Source organism: Alligator mississippiensis, chromosome 1, assembly GCF_030867095.1.
Source record: "Alligator mississippiensis isolate rAllMis1 chromosome 1, rAllMis1, whole genome shotgun sequence".
NCBI classification, from domain to species: Eukaryota; Metazoa; Chordata; order Crocodylia; family Alligatoridae; genus Alligator; species Alligator mississippiensis.
In genome coordinates, this window is record NC_081824.1 from 340,672,885 (window position 1) to 340,691,255 (window position 18,371).

The 18,371-nt window shown below is 40.5% G+C and overlaps 1 protein-coding gene across 4 annotated transcripts in view; it reads right to left on the reverse strand.

Moving 5' to 3' along the window:
- Window positions 1–18,371, reverse strand: part of GABRA5 (gamma-aminobutyric acid type A receptor subunit alpha5) — a 93,475-nt gene that overhangs the window by 40,708 nt on the left and 34,396 nt on the right. For all 4 annotated transcript variants that reach the window (XM_019485117.2, XM_059720967.1, XM_059720966.1 and 1 more), the window contains exon 6: window positions 10,733–10,815. In XM_019485117.2, coding sequence (XP_019340662.1) covers window positions 10,733–10,815 — 83 coding nt within the window. The remainder of the gene's footprint in view (window positions 1–10,732; window positions 10,816–18,371) is intronic.

Consider the following 18,371-nt stretch of genomic DNA (forward strand, 5'->3'; position numbering starts at 1 on the left):
GCTTTCTCATGCTCCAGAACCCAGAGGGTGAGCACTGACATTGCCACTCATTCCTTCCTGTCTCCTGCTGCTGAGTTCATCAGGGAGGGAGAGGCAAACAGCAGCAGTGTTCACCCCCAGAGCTGTGTACTTGTGCGAAATCAAGTAATCTGGCCAGACCATGCCCTTGACAGCTGGTGAACTCAGAGCTCACTGCTCATGCAGAGCTTTGGCAGGAGCTTCTATATAGGAAGCCTATATTCTATCTATCTATCTATCTATCTATCTATCTATCTATCTATCTATCTATCTATCTATCTATCTATCTATCTATCCTTTCTCTCTCTTTATAGGTATATATAGGAAGCCTATATATAGGGCCATATACAGAGGGACCCCCCTAGATAGATAGATAGATAGATAGATAGATAGATAGATAGATAGATAGATAGATAGATAGGCTATGTGTAGACGAAACAAGAGGCGTGTGTGCACGACACTTTAAAGCGGGCTAAAGGCTTTTGCACTGCTTTAATGGTGTCAGTGTTTGCACGCCTCAGTGGTGTATTGCACAGTAATTCCAGTCGCTGTAGGAAATTTGGTGGCAGAATGCACCTTAAACGACTTGGGGCACAGCAAACTAAAACTCCTTTGAGGAGTTTTAGTCTGCTGCCCCTACAGCCACAGAGCAAAGCACCAGGCTCTGTGCAGCTCCACAGCTCTGCAGGCAGCCCTGCAGGCAGCCTGGCAGCAGCTTGGGAAGGCAGGCTGTGCCCAAGAAAAACGGCAAGCCTGATCTTTTTTTCCCCTCCCTAGAGTCTGCCTGCCTGCCTGAGCTGCATGGAGGCCTGGTGCTTCCCTCCGTGGCCACAGTGCCCCCCGGGACCACCCGAACTGGGTGCCTGTGGGCAGGTGCCACAAGGCTGGGGGGGGGGTAGCACTGCTGCCGTGGCACCAGCTCCCCCGCCCCCTTCAGCCCAGTGATCGCTCCACCTACCAGCATCTTGCCCTCCCCTCCCCGCTAGAGAGGTAGGTAAGTCAGCAGGGTGTGTGCACGACACGGGGGTTTAATCAGCCCTAAATTGAAATGGTGTTTTTTAAAACCCACTGCTTCAATTTAGGGCCCCCATTTCATCTACACATGCCCTATAGATAGATAAAACTATATATCTAGAGAGAGAGAGAGAGAGAGAGAGAGAGAAAGATCTATAATATAGAAAAGAGTTGAAACTCTGGAGGTGAGTGAGGTGCACAGCATTTTTTAATAGTTATGGCATCTTTCCAAGTCAGACTGCAAAACCCCTTTTTTTGCCTGTGACATTTGTTATTGTATGTGTATGCCTACACTCTCACACAGTGTTGGGTTGGGTGAGAGGGATACATCTGTGCAGGTGGAATCTGTGGGGTCTGTTTGCCTCAGGAATGGTCTGACTCATTTGGGTAATTGCTTACCCTTGTGAATTATGCCTTCAGTGTCTTAAGATGCTAGCAGACCTGCGTGCAAGGGTATCTGAATGGTTTTAAGTTACTTAAATTATTTGTCACAAGTAGATGCTCATTACTCTGAATGCTGTGATCACTTTGGAACACACAGTTTCTACAAGCCTTTATAGATTGTGGTGTTTGCAGTAGATTAATTTGCATGACATTAGTTTTGGCCAGTTAGAACCTACATGCAGCTTAGTTACATGAGGATTTTTTTAATTCTGCATTTTTAAAATAGCCATGTAGGGTGCAGGGTGAAAGCAATGAAGGAGAAATTCACCCAGAGCACTATGCCCTTACCTGGCTTCGGGAGGTATGTGTATTACTCTTAAAGTCTCAAAACAGTTTACATGAGGCTTATATTCTCCCCTGTCCTTGTCGTGGCCTTCTGTGCAGGGGTGATGTCACCACAGTGAACATTAGGTTAATAATGTTCCTTCCTCCACCACAGATGGGTTACTGTGGCAGTGAAGCAAACAACATCAATTAATGATTTGCATAATATGTAGAGGGCAAGCGGCCTCCTCCTCAAAGCTTTTTTGGCAGTGAGGACTGGGCTTTCCTGCTTCTGCAAACAGCACTCTGGAATTTTAACAATAATTACCCCACAGTGGTGTCAGTGGCACCAATGTTGGATTTGTGTTTCAGTATTTCAGTGGAAATTTGTATGCAGCAAACTGAGAGTAATAATCTGAGACAAATGTCCTTTAGGATAGGCACCAGTTTGTTTAATACCTAAATTCTCCTTCATCTGATAGTAATCTATGAGGTAGAACAGTCAATGCTATAACTCCTAAATTATAGGAGTAATATAATTACTCAAGTAATAAAGCAGCCCTGTCATCACAGGCCATTGGTTGCGAGAAACCACAAGAAAAGCCCAACATTCTTGGAATGGGGCTTGAATATGATTAGACAGAGAGCTTAGGAAGATAGAGGATAGGGAAGAATCAAGGGTCTTGAGGATGTTCTGTTCATTCTGCAACATGGGTAAGCACTAACAAAATAATACCTAAGAAAAAATAAAAGCACACCATGCATGTGTGTGTAAGCCAAATTTATGTCTCTGAGGAGATAACTTCAGTCCATTCTTTTGAAGTACAGTAGAGTTAGCTTTACTACAAATTAAACAATCTCAACTAAAGTTTTCCCTTCAAGCCTAGCTGCTTCTACGATTTCATGCAGAACATCCCTAACTTCTTAATTCCCTCTGACTGGAGGATCCTACCCTCAATGTATATCATAGTACACCAAATAATACAGAAGTTATACAGCAGCGTTATGCAAGGATCTATAGACAGGGTGACAGAAGAGCTCTGCTTCCTTATGTGAAGTTCCACAGTCCAGCTACCACAGTTTTTGTGCTGTATTTACTAACAGTTCAATTTATTCCTTTATCTCTCTAATAAACACCTTTTACATTTGTTCATCATCATTCGTGCAAGGACCTCAAAACACTCTGCCAAGCTCAACACATTGCCTAGTTTTAGTTTTCCAGTTTTACCAACATGGAAAGTTGTCCACACACAGTATTTTTTTAAAAAACCTTACCAGTGCTGCAGCTGCTAATAGAGGTGGGAATGCTAGCATAGACTTTCTATAGGCACTTTCTCCACTGTACTCTCTCAACTAGCTCTAATCATGGTGCTTTGTAGATGAGTTTAGGGCACATCTAGGCATGCATAGAAGCAGAACGTCAAGTACCTAGGGGTGCATACAGATATTCGTCGCTCCTGGAAGCTGTGTGGGGAAACCAGTATAAGTAATATGGGGTTGGGAGAAGGGTGGGCAGGATTAGGGGTGGGCTAGTGGGGAGGCTGATGGATCTGCAGAGGAGGTTGTTTATTTGGGGCAGGGGAGGATCAAAGGGCTAAAAACAGCTTGTTCAGGGTGAGAGGGGCTTGGGGCTGTGGTGAGCAGCTGGACTTTCCCAGCCCTGTGGCTATACTCTGAATGCATGTAAGTGTTTGATATATTGAATTAACCCATTCCCAATCTAAGTTAGTTCACCCTCCTCATGTGAACTAATTTAAATAAGGCCTGCCATTCTTGGGGCAATTTAACCCCCCTGAACACCTGCACAGATGGGCATTCAGACTGACATAACCCTAGTTGGGCTGATCTAAATGTAATAGATGTACATACCCTAGGAAAATATTTAGATCAAGCAAAGAGGGACTCACTGAGTCTATGTACTTTCAGGGTCAGGCACCTGATGAGCAGGACTTTTTCGGGATCGTAATTTTGCATTTCTGCACTTACAGTCTACCTAAGTCATTTTTTATTTTCAGGGTGGTTGTATGGGGGTCTGGCCTTTAGTTTCCAGAAAGAAAATCCCTCCTAGGATGATTTTGTGGGCCAGTGATAAGAAAGCAACAGATTCACATACTTAGCCATTCAATCATACCACAGATAAGCATTTCAGATGGTCTGGTAGAGTCCTGTGAGGAAATTTATTAACAACTATGTATATATTTGTACTTGATTCTACAGGGATAATATACACAAGCACCTGACAAAATCTAGAGTCACCATCTCTCCATGATACAAAATTTTATGTTGACAAAGCACTGACTAACATAACACTTACTAACCGATTCATTTATCTTATGAGCTAGGTAAAATTGATATAACTAACATGAAGTATAAAATTTAGGAGATTTAGCAATTAAATATGTTGCCCAAGTATGTATCTCTGTGGTTTAGTTTAAATAACTGTCTTATGAACCAAAGAATGCAATTCTAATCCTTGTTCTAACATTACTTTGTTGTGTGACCTGGAAGAAAATCAATTAATTTCTCTCTGCTTCAGGTACTCTAGAGATAATGATGTTTACTTATATTCATAAGGGTGTTGAGAGGCCTAACTAAACAGCATTTTTACAAAGTATTATTAAAGGCAGTCAGTGAAGGAGGTCAGACAATAGTCCAGTAATTCTCAACCAGGGTGGCTTGAAATCCTTTCCAACATTTGTGTCCTTTCCACACATTAGCACTGTTAGGTTTACAAACATAATTCACAAAATAAATCCAGAGATTTCAAATAGAAATCCATAGTTGCAGTCTTTCTAAGTTCTTTGCTCCATTATCTACAAAAAACTATTCTATTTCTGTGATAAAAAAGTGAAAACTAGGAGCTGGCATTTTCCAAGAGATTCATTAAGTCTATCCAGGGATTCCTCAGTCTAAAAAGGTTGAAACCCCCTGCTATAGCCATACCCAATTCACTTACATTTTCCAAGACACTTTTATCCTGTGGCTGTGACAGTCCAGGTGGAACACTTTTGATCTGATAAATCTGTGAGATTTAATATGCAAGCGCTGGGAGAAGTGGAAACCCAATAAGCTTGGTTAGGTTAGTTTAGCTTTGTTTCCATGAATCAAGAACTTTGTTCACAGCCACAAGCTCATATTAAATCATCTTCAAGACTGCTTGGCATTGATAAAGGGTCCATAAGTATAGCTGCCCAAGAATGCACACATTTCTCCTTCTAGGCAATTGTTTTAAATGGCCTTCAAATGAAAAGCTCTTTCTCCAAAAATAGTTAGAACAATCTCAGAGTGTATCATGCATTTTAAGGATTGAGTAGAGAATATGGGTGTGGGGAAAGGAATAATATGAAATGGTCAGTGCAGGACAGCAAAACAAAGAAGCAAGCAAGTGGGCAGAGTCTGCATGTCAAGAGGCAAAGAGGTAGGAGGTGCATCATGTCCCTTCCTGACAGAAATAAAGATCTATTTTGTTGTTTTATTTTCTGCTTGGGTGACTTGTAACTCTCTGAGAATTCCAGAAGACCCTAGAATCAGAGAAGTTAATTCTGTAGCAATAAAATATCTTGCAGGGCTAATTCAAGGTGAGAGACATAAGGAAATGTGCACCATGTGAAAACTACCTGTAAGACAATTGAAATAATAAACAATAAAAACACAAGTAACAGTTTTTACAGTGTAACCTTTGCCAAATGAAAGGCCGCATTGGCAACAGATTAAGAACTCAAGGACAACAGCCAGCGAACACCACTCAAGTTTCAGAAGGAGTATATTATATAGATACTTGTAGCCTCCTTGGGTGCCTTTAGACATGTGGGACACCTGCTCCGATGCACTATAATTACAGCGCATCAGAGCAGACTCAATTAATCCAGTCTGCTGGAGCGTGCTAATTAGCACGCTCTGGCAGCCTTGGTGTCTTCTGTAATCAGCATCTCCGCACTTCAAAATGGCAGTGGGGGTACTTTAACTAAAGCTCATTGAACAAGCTCTAATTAAAGTCCCCCCACTCCTCCCTTCCTGCCACTCCTGAAGCACATGTAAAGATGCTCCTTGTGTCCATATTAAAAATGAAGATGTTTCAAATCTCATTTAATAAAATCTAATTTAAAGCAAAAGGGTGACTGAAGATGAATTATGGAATGCAGTATTTAGAAGCCATATTCTCAGTGGTATAAAAGCTTCATTTCTAAGTAGGAGGATCCATATGGATTTGTGTTAGCAGAGAATATGGCCCCAGCTTTCTATTCATCTCCAGTAAGTAATGCTATTATACTGTGGGAAAAAATAATATAACAAGCTCCTTGATGGCCTTTCAGTCATAATAAAGACATTCAGAAGACTGAGAGACTTATAGTGTATATGTAGGTATTGCAGAGATTTCCAAGCCATCAGAAATCTCACATACCAGACAGTTCAGTGCCTAGGTATAGAGGGACAAGTTAAAGAAGACCTTAAGTAGTTTAACAGAGAACTAATTATAAGGTTATGCTGTGAATGTGGTAAGAGTTAAAGGGGCATTCAGCACATACATACTTTTTAATGTCACCTTTTTACTTTTCTTTGAAACATTAAAATTACGTGTAATGCCCCACTAGCTTACACTGCTTGGCATACACAGTATGTAGATTTGCATTTCAATAAGATTTAACAAAAAACTTGAAGGTTGCACTGAATGTTTTTTGGTTTTACTCAAAACAGTGGCATTACTTTCTTCTGTACTTTCATGGTTTTCTGAACACTGGTGCTCACAAATACAAAGCAAACTTAATCATACTGCCTCTCAGCTGGGAAAGTTCTGAAGCCCACGCTTAACTTTAAGAAAAGCTTTAGTGTTTAACCAAACTCTGTACTGTACATCCTGTAAGAGTCCTTAAATCTACCCAAGGACACAAGCCTACATTATGAACTAATCACTTTAGAAGTCAAAGCTTCCACTGTATCACAAGAATAGCAAATCAGCAATGGGCATTTTGTGTATTTTTTTTCCAAATTCTTATTGTAGTTCATGATTATCTTTAAAACACACATAATCACACATTTCTGTGAATATGCCAAACCCTTTTTTAACAGTTTGGTTTTGGCATGAAGCTTCCAGTCTACTTCTAAGACTTAAAGGTGAGATTTACAATGTACACGAGCAAGACTTTCAAATTATATTGTTACTGTTTAACATGACAGTACTCATGACGGTACACTGACCCTGTTAACACAAACATTTCTCACAAAGAAACTTGTGGGGGGGGGAGGAGGGGGTTGGCTTTTGTTTTGTTTTGTTTTACTTCGGAAGAAGGGAAATCAATTAACTCTAGTAATTTGGTAACCATTTTACCATATTTACTCAAATATAAAGTGACCCTCAATAATTAGATTTTATATATGGAAAATGTATACATTTGTTTATAACGTCATCATATAATTTTCCACGTATAGAATCTAATTACTGGAAATTAGCCTTTAATTTGTCCCCTTCCTACTGCTACAGCGGGGAAAATAGATCTGGAGGGTCAGGTGCCTTTTTCAGCCATACTTCTTCCCTTTGCAGCCACTTTACCACTACTTACTGTCAGACCCTGGTCTCTATGAAAACATACAAGTGAAAAGCAACTTTGAAAACACTGACCTTGAAGTAAACATACCTATAGCAATTTGCATAAAGCACCCATAGACTTAGTTCATCCAGAATTGATGCATTTTACCTTTTTGAAACTGCTGCAAGTTTTAGCACAGGTACTTTATACACCCACTTTTAAGGAATACTTTTGTACCTACTTATATATAGTACAAACTAGGGATGATCTTAGTCCAAAGTCAAAAGACTCATGATTTACCATATAGTTCACTGGGCTGGGCCACAGTAAAGTCAACAACACGTCAATCTATGGTCACCACACAGCTCAGCACTGCACAGTTTGTGTGTGTACTCCAGACCTCCCCAACAAAGGTTTTATGTACTAATTAGCCTCCCACTCATGACTGGAACCAGATGTTCTTGTCATGAGACTTGGGATCCTCCAAAAATGTACATGCACATGAGGTGCAAGGCAACCTGGTTTGGCTCTACCTCATGGAGGGTGGGGCTACACTAATCATATAAGACAAGCTGAGAAAGGGGGGACAGAAGGATTATGGGTGAACTGTTTGGGGCTCTGTTTGGTGTTATTGGACAGACATTTAAGGCCAGTGAAGAAACAGTAATCACTGGAAATCATAAAGAAGGCATAGCTCTGCTGTGGGAGTGAAGAGGAACTAAAAATGTAGGCAATGTAGCGGCTCATCACGACTTGAAAAAGAGTTGGCAATGAGGATGGCATTTGTACTCAATGGCCACTCACATATATTTTATTCAGATAGGCTGCATTTTTTGGCTAAGATTAAGCATTTTTGGAATCAAAGGGAGGGTGTTAGATTTGGCTCTGGACCTCTTGGTGATGGCCTGGTATTGCAGTACCTCCAGGCCCAATACCAGTTCCCTGTGGAGAGAAGATCTCCTCTCCCATTTTTTTTTAAAGCTATGTAACAGAGCACAAGTTGTGCTCTGTTACTCAAAGGGGCATGGGCAAGCAGCAGAGCAGCCTGCACTCCCAAGCAAGCACAAACTGCCTGATTGGGAAAAGGGCCCAGCTGTTTGTTATAAGAACAGGGCTTGAGCAGTGAAGCCAGCAATTTGCTGCAAGCAGCTGGGAGTAGAACACCACCCAGCTGGAGTTGCTGCTCATGTAAGAACTTGGGGGTGCAGGGTAGGAGCTATGGGGATGCTGGAGGCTCCTGGTCCTGGGGCATGACCTAAAACTACACCCTGCTAGGGCTGGATGGTGTGGTCAGGCTTCCAGTAGTGGGGCAGTCTCCAAGAAATGCCATAAATGTGCCCCTCAGTGAAGGGCAAGTATGGGGCCCCAGAAAGCCTCAGCCCCTGCTGCCTTGTGGCTTTCCTCATGGAGGGGAAAGACTGGGGGAGCACACCCCGAGAAAAAAGCAAGGGCCCAGGTTTGCTGTGTGGAGCTTGAGGTGGGGTCCAGGTTGTGTGAAGGGACCTGGACAGAGCCCAGGTCTACAGCAAGGCCTGAGGTTCACAAAGGGAGGTGGGTGTGAGGCTCCAGGGGGCCGGGATACTGAGCCCAAGAAGGAGCTGGTTGTGAGGCTCCAGGGTGAAAAGGGGATTGAGGCCCAGTGTTGGGTGTGAGGGAACCAAAAGGGTCCTAAGCCAGGCAGGGAGCCTGTGACAAAGGAAAGGGTCGGGAGCCCTGAGTGGGTGTGATTGCAAGCCCAGTGTGAGGGCACAGGGATTGAGAGTCCTGACATGAGGGCATAGGGATTGCAAGCTCCAGTGTGAGTGCACGGGAGTGAGAGTCCTGACGTGAGGCACTGGAGTGCATGTCCTAGTGTGAGGGTGTGGGAGTATGGGTCCCAGTGTGGGGACACTGGAGGGAGACCCCAGTGTGGGGTACACTATAGGCCACGTGTTAGAGCAAATAAGCTATAGGCTGGGTGTGAGGCCATGGATGCCATCTGTGAGGCATGGGACAGGGTATAAGGGGAGATTTGGAGCCATGTATGCCCTTGGCATCGGGGCAATTAAATGGCCAGCCTGGTTAACAACTTTTAATTAGTCTCATTAAAGGCATGGCAGGTCAGGCAGGCAGGCGGTTAGCCCTGAAACAAGTGGGTGAGCCAATGACTCAACTGGCCCCGGGACACCCACTTGTTACAGGCTAAAAAAAATAAGATTCCCATTAGTGTGTTTGCCCCATATGGCCCACGTGTTTTATAGTTCTGCTCAGTATTGGCTGCATTTAATCAACTTCATAATTGATTTCCATTGCTGAGAACATGCTGGTTTTGGCATCAGTTTAATGATAGAAAATGTATTTAATTAAGTTTTCTTGTATGCAAAGCTAAGATGAGGAGGGTTTTTTCCTCATGCTGATGTGGGGGCGGGAACCTCGTCTTGTATTTGAGTAAATACAGCATGTTCAGTTATCATTGTCATCACAAGAAAACAGTATGTAGTCAATGTTAAACTAATACAGATACAAAAGATGAAAGCATGAGTTTAATGATTTTCAATTGATAAAAACTGGGATGAGGGGCGTGGGGTGCATTAAAAAATCCTGGAGTTAAATTGCATGAGGGATTTACTACATATTTTGGCTGGTAACATCAAAAGTCTTCACTTTCCTTGCACCTTGAGTCTATTTTGTTTACTGAAATAAAAAACATCTATTTGAGTAGCCAAGTCTGTACCTTAATTAAGGGCTTTGTGTTTAAATATAGACATGCAATCCCCTAAAGTTATTTTAAAAGAAAAATTCTGGCAAGGCAGGTTTATAGTGGATTATAGACTCAAAGTATCAAGAAAAAATCATCACTTCAGCATATACTTTACAGAATAGTGTATTCATGTATACAATCGTATGCTTGTGTATCTTCTTACATGAACTTGCATACATGGGTGTATAAGACTGGGATTATCAAAGACTAATAGGCAGATTTTTCCTCTTCTGATAATTGCTAGATATTTATGTTTGTAGTGTATTTTAGCATACACAATTAGCTGTATTTCAAAATAATACATATCCAACACTGAGGAAAGTTTAACTCATTCATAAGCATAAAAAAAAAAAAATCAGTTCTCAACAGGGATCCTGGTTTTCTCTGATTAAAAAAAAATCCCCAATTTTCAGTTTAAAAAAGGTAACCCCAAATCCACATTTTTCTGTGATTAGTGGTGTTTCATTTTAATCATGGAAATATCTGGATTTGGGATTACTATTTTAAAACTGAAAATTGGGGATTTTTTAAAGCCAGAGAAAACCAGGATCCCTGGATATCAACAAAACAGATAAGACAAGCCTGTGAGAACTCAGAAGTAGGATAGTAGAGTGAAGGTGCTATCAGATCAGTCTCATTTAGTGAAAGAAATGCACATGTTGTCCTAAAACGGCAAAGATAGATCAAAACACTACATTCATGACTTGTATTTGTGAAAATAACTTACAGCTTCCAAACTTGAGTGGGCAAGCATGGGCATCCATGGGAAAATCTTCAAGTTGCATGGGGCATTCAGCAGAGATAGTCAATCTGTGAAGAGAAAAAGGAAACAAAATCTTCATTTTACTCAACTCTTTCTCTATGGGCTCATCCCTGTTCTATCTGCATGCTGATACATGCATATTTTTTTACCCCCAGGGACATCCCACTCCTATGAAATTGGAGCAATCTTCTGGTTAAATAGAACATGATTAGACTTGGCAGAATTCTTTTTTTTTTTTTAATTGTGATGGATAAAATTGATGGTTATTTTAAAGTATTTATTTCAATTTTTATTGATTTAAGTTTTTAGGTGGGGTGGAGGAAGCCCCAGCTGTGCTGCCTGTGTACTGCTCCTTTGGCAACAGTTTGGGCAGCTGCTGCAGAAGCTGGGGGCCTCACTAGTAAGACTGTGCTGAGACTGGGGGTTGGAGGGGCAGGACTGTTGGTGGCTGGGAGTCAGGGGGCCCAGTGCCGCCACTCGTGTGTGTGTGTGTGTGTGTGTGTGTGTGTGTGTGTGTGTCTACATGTGTCTTCCCAGGGAAACTTGGCCGCAAGCCCGGCCAGTGCCAGAACAGCCCCATAGCAGGTGAGGTCCTAAGCACCAACTATCCCAGATTTCCTAATCCATCTTGGATTTTTTTTCGTACCTCCTCTTTTGATGATTACCAATTGAAATATTTTTCCATTGGTCTGTAAGTGTGCAGCTAAATTGCCATTTATTGATGTTTATTGATAAAAATTGAATCCTGCAAAACTTAAACATGATACACAATGTGAATAAGTTCCCACCTATAAAACAAGGATAATGATACTGACCTTTGGTATATGCTTTGAGATTTACTGAGGAAAAGTGGTGGAGGAAAGTTAGGTGATGCTATTACAAGTCACATGAGGAACAGTGGCAGCACATCCAAATTGAAATATTTTGGCAAAAATATTTCATTTGGATGCTTTGTTTATTGACAAAATCAAACTGTCCACAGGAAAGCAGACACCTTTTCATGAAATATTTTGTTTAGCTGGAAGCCCAATTTTTCCATCAAAAGCAGTAACAGAGAATTCTGACCAGAAATACTTCAGGGCAAGTATCATCTCTTTTCTAGGTTTGCACAGTGAAATGGAGATCTTGGTCATTACCATAAAATAAATTATATTATGAATACAAATAAAAGGATTCTAGCTTTTACCTTATATTAATAATATGCATGTGCTCTCCTAGTCTTGAAATTTAAATCCAGGTTGATATGTGGGCAAGGTTCTTTGAGTAGATGTGATATCTTTTATTAGACCAACTGAGTAGTTGGAAAAAAAGTTCTTGGAAAGCTTTCGGGCACAGTCACCTTTCTTCAGGCATAGGGAGTCTCTGCTGTTCTGAGACTTCAAGAAATGACAGACACTAAAAGTGTTGCAGGATCTCAGTGAGAATGTAAATAGGTAGAAATTAGAAAGACAAAAGGTAAAGCAGAGAGGGGAGGGGAAAGAGAGCAGGGGGAAAAAGGCTAAGGGGAGATATTACAGTGATAGGATACAAAGCGGAAAAGAGGCTGTCAATGAAAAAGAAAATAGTTGGAGATTAGAAAAACAGGAATGAGAGAAGCTTGAAGTGTGAGAGGATGTGGTGAAAATATAAATAAGTAGAAAGAAGAAATGAAAGGTAAAGCGGGGGAGGGAGAGGGATAAAAACGCCAAAGGGAAATGTTAGAGGTAATAATACAGGGTAAGAAAGAGGCTCTCAATGAAGAAGGAAATAGTAGGAAATCAGGGAGACAAAGGGCAGAAAATTAGGGGAGGAGAAGGGAGAAAAGATTGGGGAAAAGAAGAATGTAAGAGGTCAGGTCAGGCAGGTACCCATTGCATCAGATGTCAGGTAGGTTGTAATGTCATAAAACCAATGTCTATATTGAGTCCATGATTTTTTGTATCCAGTAGATTTATGAAGTGAAGTTCATAGGCTTATCTATGGAAGGTGTTTTGTAAGTTCACTTGGAGGATTAGAACTGAGAGATCGGAGAGGGAGTGATTGTTTTGTGAGAAGTGGGCCCCCACAGCATTCATATGTGAACATTCATTCTGTTTAAGACTCCACAAGTTGGAGATGCACAATTTCTTGATGATTATACCATCCTGAAATTATGTGGAAGGAGGATGAAGTCAAGCCCTGGTAGCTCATTAAGATGGCTCCTTTCTTTAACAAAAATCTGTTGCTAGACAAATATAGCTCCAGAATCTCCAGTCATTGAAATACAGAGGTATCTCTCCTCACCATAAAAACATGTTTGTACATCCAGAACACCTGACTTCATTCTTTATATTACTATATTGAGGTGGGTACTTCAGATACACAGACTATCCACCTACAGCACTGTAGAGAGTCTGTGTCCAGTTGCTACCTCATTCATCCATGTGACTTCAACACAGCACACTTGGGCACTCCTGAAATCATCTGTCAAGTTAGAAAGACAATAAAGTTGGGAAGATAACTACCCTCTATCTATCTGTCAATTCATGGCAGTTTTGGATTTATAGCTATAGGTGAGAGAACTAACAGAGAAGCAGAAGATAATTACCAATGTAATGGCATATGAAAACATTAATTTAAGAGGAATGAGTTAGTGGAATAGGAGAGGAAGAGAAACAAGTGTAGCAGGGAAAGAAAGGAGTGGCAGGAGAAGAAAAGAGGGAGGATAATGCAAATGGAAGGTAAAATGACAAGTAAAACAAGAGAAGAAATCCCTCTGTACAGAAATAATAGCCTGTTTCTGAGTTACATACCAGAACTGCTGATCTTATAAAGGTAGTAGGAGCAATAAATAGAGCATAAGTCAACTGTGCTGAGGCAAGAAAGATTGTTTTAACAAAATTTATAGCCACAAAAGCATGAATATGCTCCAGTGTAGTGTAAAGACGCTTGCACTTTAAATGATCTGGTCTGAATGATCTAGGACCCAGTTTGTATTATGGACGGAGTCCCCCTGTGGTGGTCTCTGTACAATTATAGGACTTGTCTGGCACTTACTGAAGCTGCAAGAGAATTTCAGATTTGAAGTGTGTCATGGCCTTAATATTACTGCTTGAGGACTGGATTCTACTTTGTTGGTGTGATCATGTAGCATTCTGAGCATCCTGGACCTGCTCTGGCAAGGTATTCTTGTATCTTGCTGCATAGAGATCTCTATGTCTAGAGTACAGAACTCCTCCAGTTGTTTCCTATTGTTGACACTAGATGAGGGCATTGTTTCGATTTCAGAGATAAAAGTATATCACTAAATGACCAGAGAATCAAAATTCTCCAAATTTGTTTAAATGAAAAGGTAACACTGGCCACAGCTACATGAGATGCTGACTCTGCAGTTATTAATAAACAAGTGCTATATAACTGCACAGGAACCCTGGTTACTGTGCAGAAGCTCCAACAAACACCTTTTTCATGATGCTACTGCGCAGTAACCTAATATTACTGTGCAGTAGCATCACGTCATGTTTGTTGCCACACAATGCTATTACACAGTAGTATTGGGCTATTGCACAGTCAGAGTCTCATATAGATGTAGCCACTTACAAGTAATTTAATAATGCCCTAGCTTATGCGTAGAGAAGCACTGCCCCAGAACAAGACTCCTGACTTTCCTCATGCTACCACATTAATCATCAGCTTCACTATCTTTTAGGATGGTGATTGCTGTAGTTTATCCCTTGTGTCAGAGGGGAGGTAGAGAAAAAAAAGCATTGGGGCCAAGTGGGACAATGTGGGACCTAAAAGTTCACAATAGGAAGAAATACTCTGTGAATGGGGATTATAACTATCTTTACACATTTCCTGCACAGGCAAAGTTTTTGCCCTACCCTTATCCATAAAAAGGTCAGTATTAATCTGGTTACGTGGTAAACAGAAATGTCCCAATCCTTTCTCATTAGTTGTGCTATTCATGGTATTATGTACAATTTTATTTAATTTTAAAATACTTAATGGATCATGCCACAGAAACCGGTTACAAAATATGTATGAACTAGAATTTATCAGCTCTTTTCTAATGTTCACTGCAACATGGGACTTGGCAATATTTGTGAAAAGTGGCTTTGATACTGTACAGAAATGTTTACACTGTCAAGTAATTACTTATTGCTTAACTCTGAGGGTCTAGAAAGACCGGTTCACAAAACATGTCTATCTTAAAATTATTGGATTGTACTTGTATACAGAAAGAAATATAGGAACACAGAACTGGAAGGGGCTTCCTGGGCCACTGAACCCAATTCCAATATCTTCATAGGTAACCATTAACCCAAGAAATCCTCTGGAGCTACACAACTACAAGGCACAATACCCAAAACAACAACACTTTACAACACAACACAGGTAAAAGCAGGAGAAATGAGAGCACAGCAATGCTCTGCCACTGCAACAATAGGGAAGTAATTGCTTAATGTATGCTCAGAACATCCTAAGAAGAGGACTGTGCTCAACATTACAGAAGAAGAAAAATAAAAAATCCTATAGTCTGTGCCAATCTATCCTAAGGGAAAAAAATCCTTCTTGATTCCAAATTTGCAAATCTGAGCAGAAGAGCAAGATGTTTAGGCAGGAACAATCAGGGAGAAAATATTCCACATGGTTTAAATACTCTCATGTGCTCAATGAGTCCTCAGAGAATACTGGAAGGTCCTTATTTGAGAAATCTTTAATACCAAGTTAGAACGTTTTGATTGTCTTTTTGCATGCACCAATTTTACAGCTCGTTACAGTTGAATTACTTGTGGTTTACACTGGTTTAAACAGGAGGAAAATAAAGGGTTGTCTTTGTGCACATATGAGACTGGGTTTTGTTCAAGCCATATAACATAGCCAGTTGAATAAAGGCCTCTCAAAACACACATTTGATCTAGGGACAATCTCCAAATAAAACTTTTCTTCCTATGGCTCAAAGACTCTTACAAAAAGCACGGAGCTTTTTTCCCCATTTCTCCTTCTACTTAAAACATTCTGAATGGTTTTACTCAGACCTTTAATACTTAAAAAATAACTCCTGGTCTTGGAAAATTCCCCCTCAAAAGTGAAAATCTGATAAAATAATAAGCAAATGAAAATGATTCTTTAGACTGGAAGAATGAAATCCATGTCCTGTTGAAATCAATGGTAAAACTAACGTGGACTTCAATGGGGCCAGGATTTCACCTGAGATGTGTAAGAAATCTTAACTACAGCTGTTGCTACGTTACCAATTATAGTAGTTAGCACTGTCTAGTGCTCTAGAAGCTCAAAGCACTGCATAGAAGCTAACTAATCAATGAGAGGTTGTACTGCATTTAAAGCTTTTCTCTTTGAAGCAATTATCAATTAGACATTAATTATGAATAAACTATCCATAAATCATATTAGACAGTTTTGCCAAAACTGTATTATGTGCAGACTTCATTATCCTTTCTAAAAAAATCACTAGTGATGTTATATTCAACAAAACACACTCCAGCATTTTTTTTTAATGCTACACATTTTGCAAAGTGGTGTAAGAGTTTAAGAAAAAATCTACATTGGAGTACTGATCATTAGCCCCCTGCTAAAATTCAGAAGATTCATCCATGCAATTGTATATTTTTCACCATGCTGGGAAAAATGTTTTTGGTAATGAGAGACTCAGGGTAACCAGAGGGACCTAGCACCTGTGTTCAGTGTGATTTCAGCAAAAGCATGAATCTCACCCTAGCACTCCCAAAGGTGCTTGGGAACTCCAGTAAGCCCTGCAAGTGTCATTTGCTGAAAAAAAAGACTTAGGCTACAAGAGCTTTCTCACTCTGTCTTTAGCTGGCCTAGAGGCAATAGGAAAAGAATCAGGGTTATACAGTGTTAAGAAAAAACATAAAGGGCTGGAGGAAATTGTGGAAAGCTGTCAAGCATCTCCTCTCACTACAAGTAACTCCTCTCGCTGCTGTTAGGCTACGGAAAAACAACTGGAAGATGTTTGGAAGTTCTGTATCAGCTACCTTTCCTTCCAAAAGGCTTTTCTTAATAGTGCCTCCAGCTGCCAGTCACAAGATGCAATTAGGGGATGTCAGCCACCTGTGTAGGGATGTAACCAATGGCATCAGAATCCTTTTTTACAGGCTACCAGTAATGGGCAGAAAAAAACCTAGAGTGAAGAGAAGGGTAAAGATGCCAGCAGCTTTTGGAGAGGAAGTGAACAGAAGGATAGTCAAAAAAGACTTTTTAGGAGTTCCTGGGAAAGATAAATGCAAAACAATCAGAGAGTTGGTGACGACAGATATGAAGAAGTGTGACCAGCAATAAGGTGCTAGGATCCTATCCATAGATGCAAAGCTTTTGTGCTTACTTGCTTTAGCAACTCATAGTCAGGTCCTATGAGCTCATTTTGATGTACCTTCTTTGTACTAGACAACATAAGGCGCTTGGGGATGAGACTTATTTTAATTGGTGCTTTCCACTTCATCTTTATTCCTTCCTTATGTAGGAGGATAGACCAGTTGACCTTGTGAGGTCCCTTCTAGCCCTGCTTTCCTATAATCTAACTACTGCTGGACTCCTTGCCTCCATGTTGGAGAGCAGTAGATACTCTTACAGTGTGTAATGTCAAATGTAATGATTCAAATGACTGAATGATCTGCAATATGCCCATATTACATGATCATGTGGAAAAATATAACAACAAAAGGCATCTTGTGCTAAAGATGTTTTTAAATACTGATACATAAGAATTGCCATTTACTGAATTAGATCATAGTTCCATCTTGCCCAGTATCCAGTGTCACAGTGGTAGAGTGGATGCTAAAAGGGAGAGTAAACTGGGTATGAGAAGGGTTTTTTCACTGTTCCTCTCACTTGCAGCATCCAGCATATAATGTCTAGGAAGTTCTAATGCAGAGGCTGTATCCCTAACTCCTATGTTCAACAGCTCCTAATGCCTCTTTTCTCCAAGGATGTGTCCAACCCCTTTCCGAATCTGCCTAAATTGTCAGCTTCCACACCATCTAGTGACAATGAGTTCCATACTGTAATTACATGCTATGAGGAAAAAAAACTTCATTTTGTTAGTTTTACATTTACTACCTACTAGTTTCATTTTGTAACCCCCTAGTTCTTGTATTGTGAAAGAGATTAAACAATAAATCCCTATTTATTTTATCTCCACCAGTTTGTATTTCATATCATATTCCTACCTCAAGTGTCTCTTTTCTAAACTAAATAGGCCTATCCTCTTCAGTCTCTCCTCATATGGAAGCTCCTCCATACTCCTGATCATCCCTGTTGCCCTTCTCTGGACCTTCTCTAGATTTTCTACATCTTTTTTGAGATGTGAGGACCAGAACTGAACATAGCATTCAAGGTGTGGATGCACCATGCACTGTGGATTTATAAAAGGGCATACACTTTTGTTTACAATTCCCTTCTTAATAATACCTAACTTTTTTTGCTTTTTTCACAGCTGCTGAGCTGATGCTTTTAGTGAACTGTCTACAATGATTCCCAGATCCCTTTCCTTTGTGGTAACAGCCAATGTAGAGTTCATCATAGTGTAGATACAGTTTAGATTATTTTTGCCCAGGTTATTTTGCATCACTTTCCCTTATCTACATTGAAATGCATCTGCCAT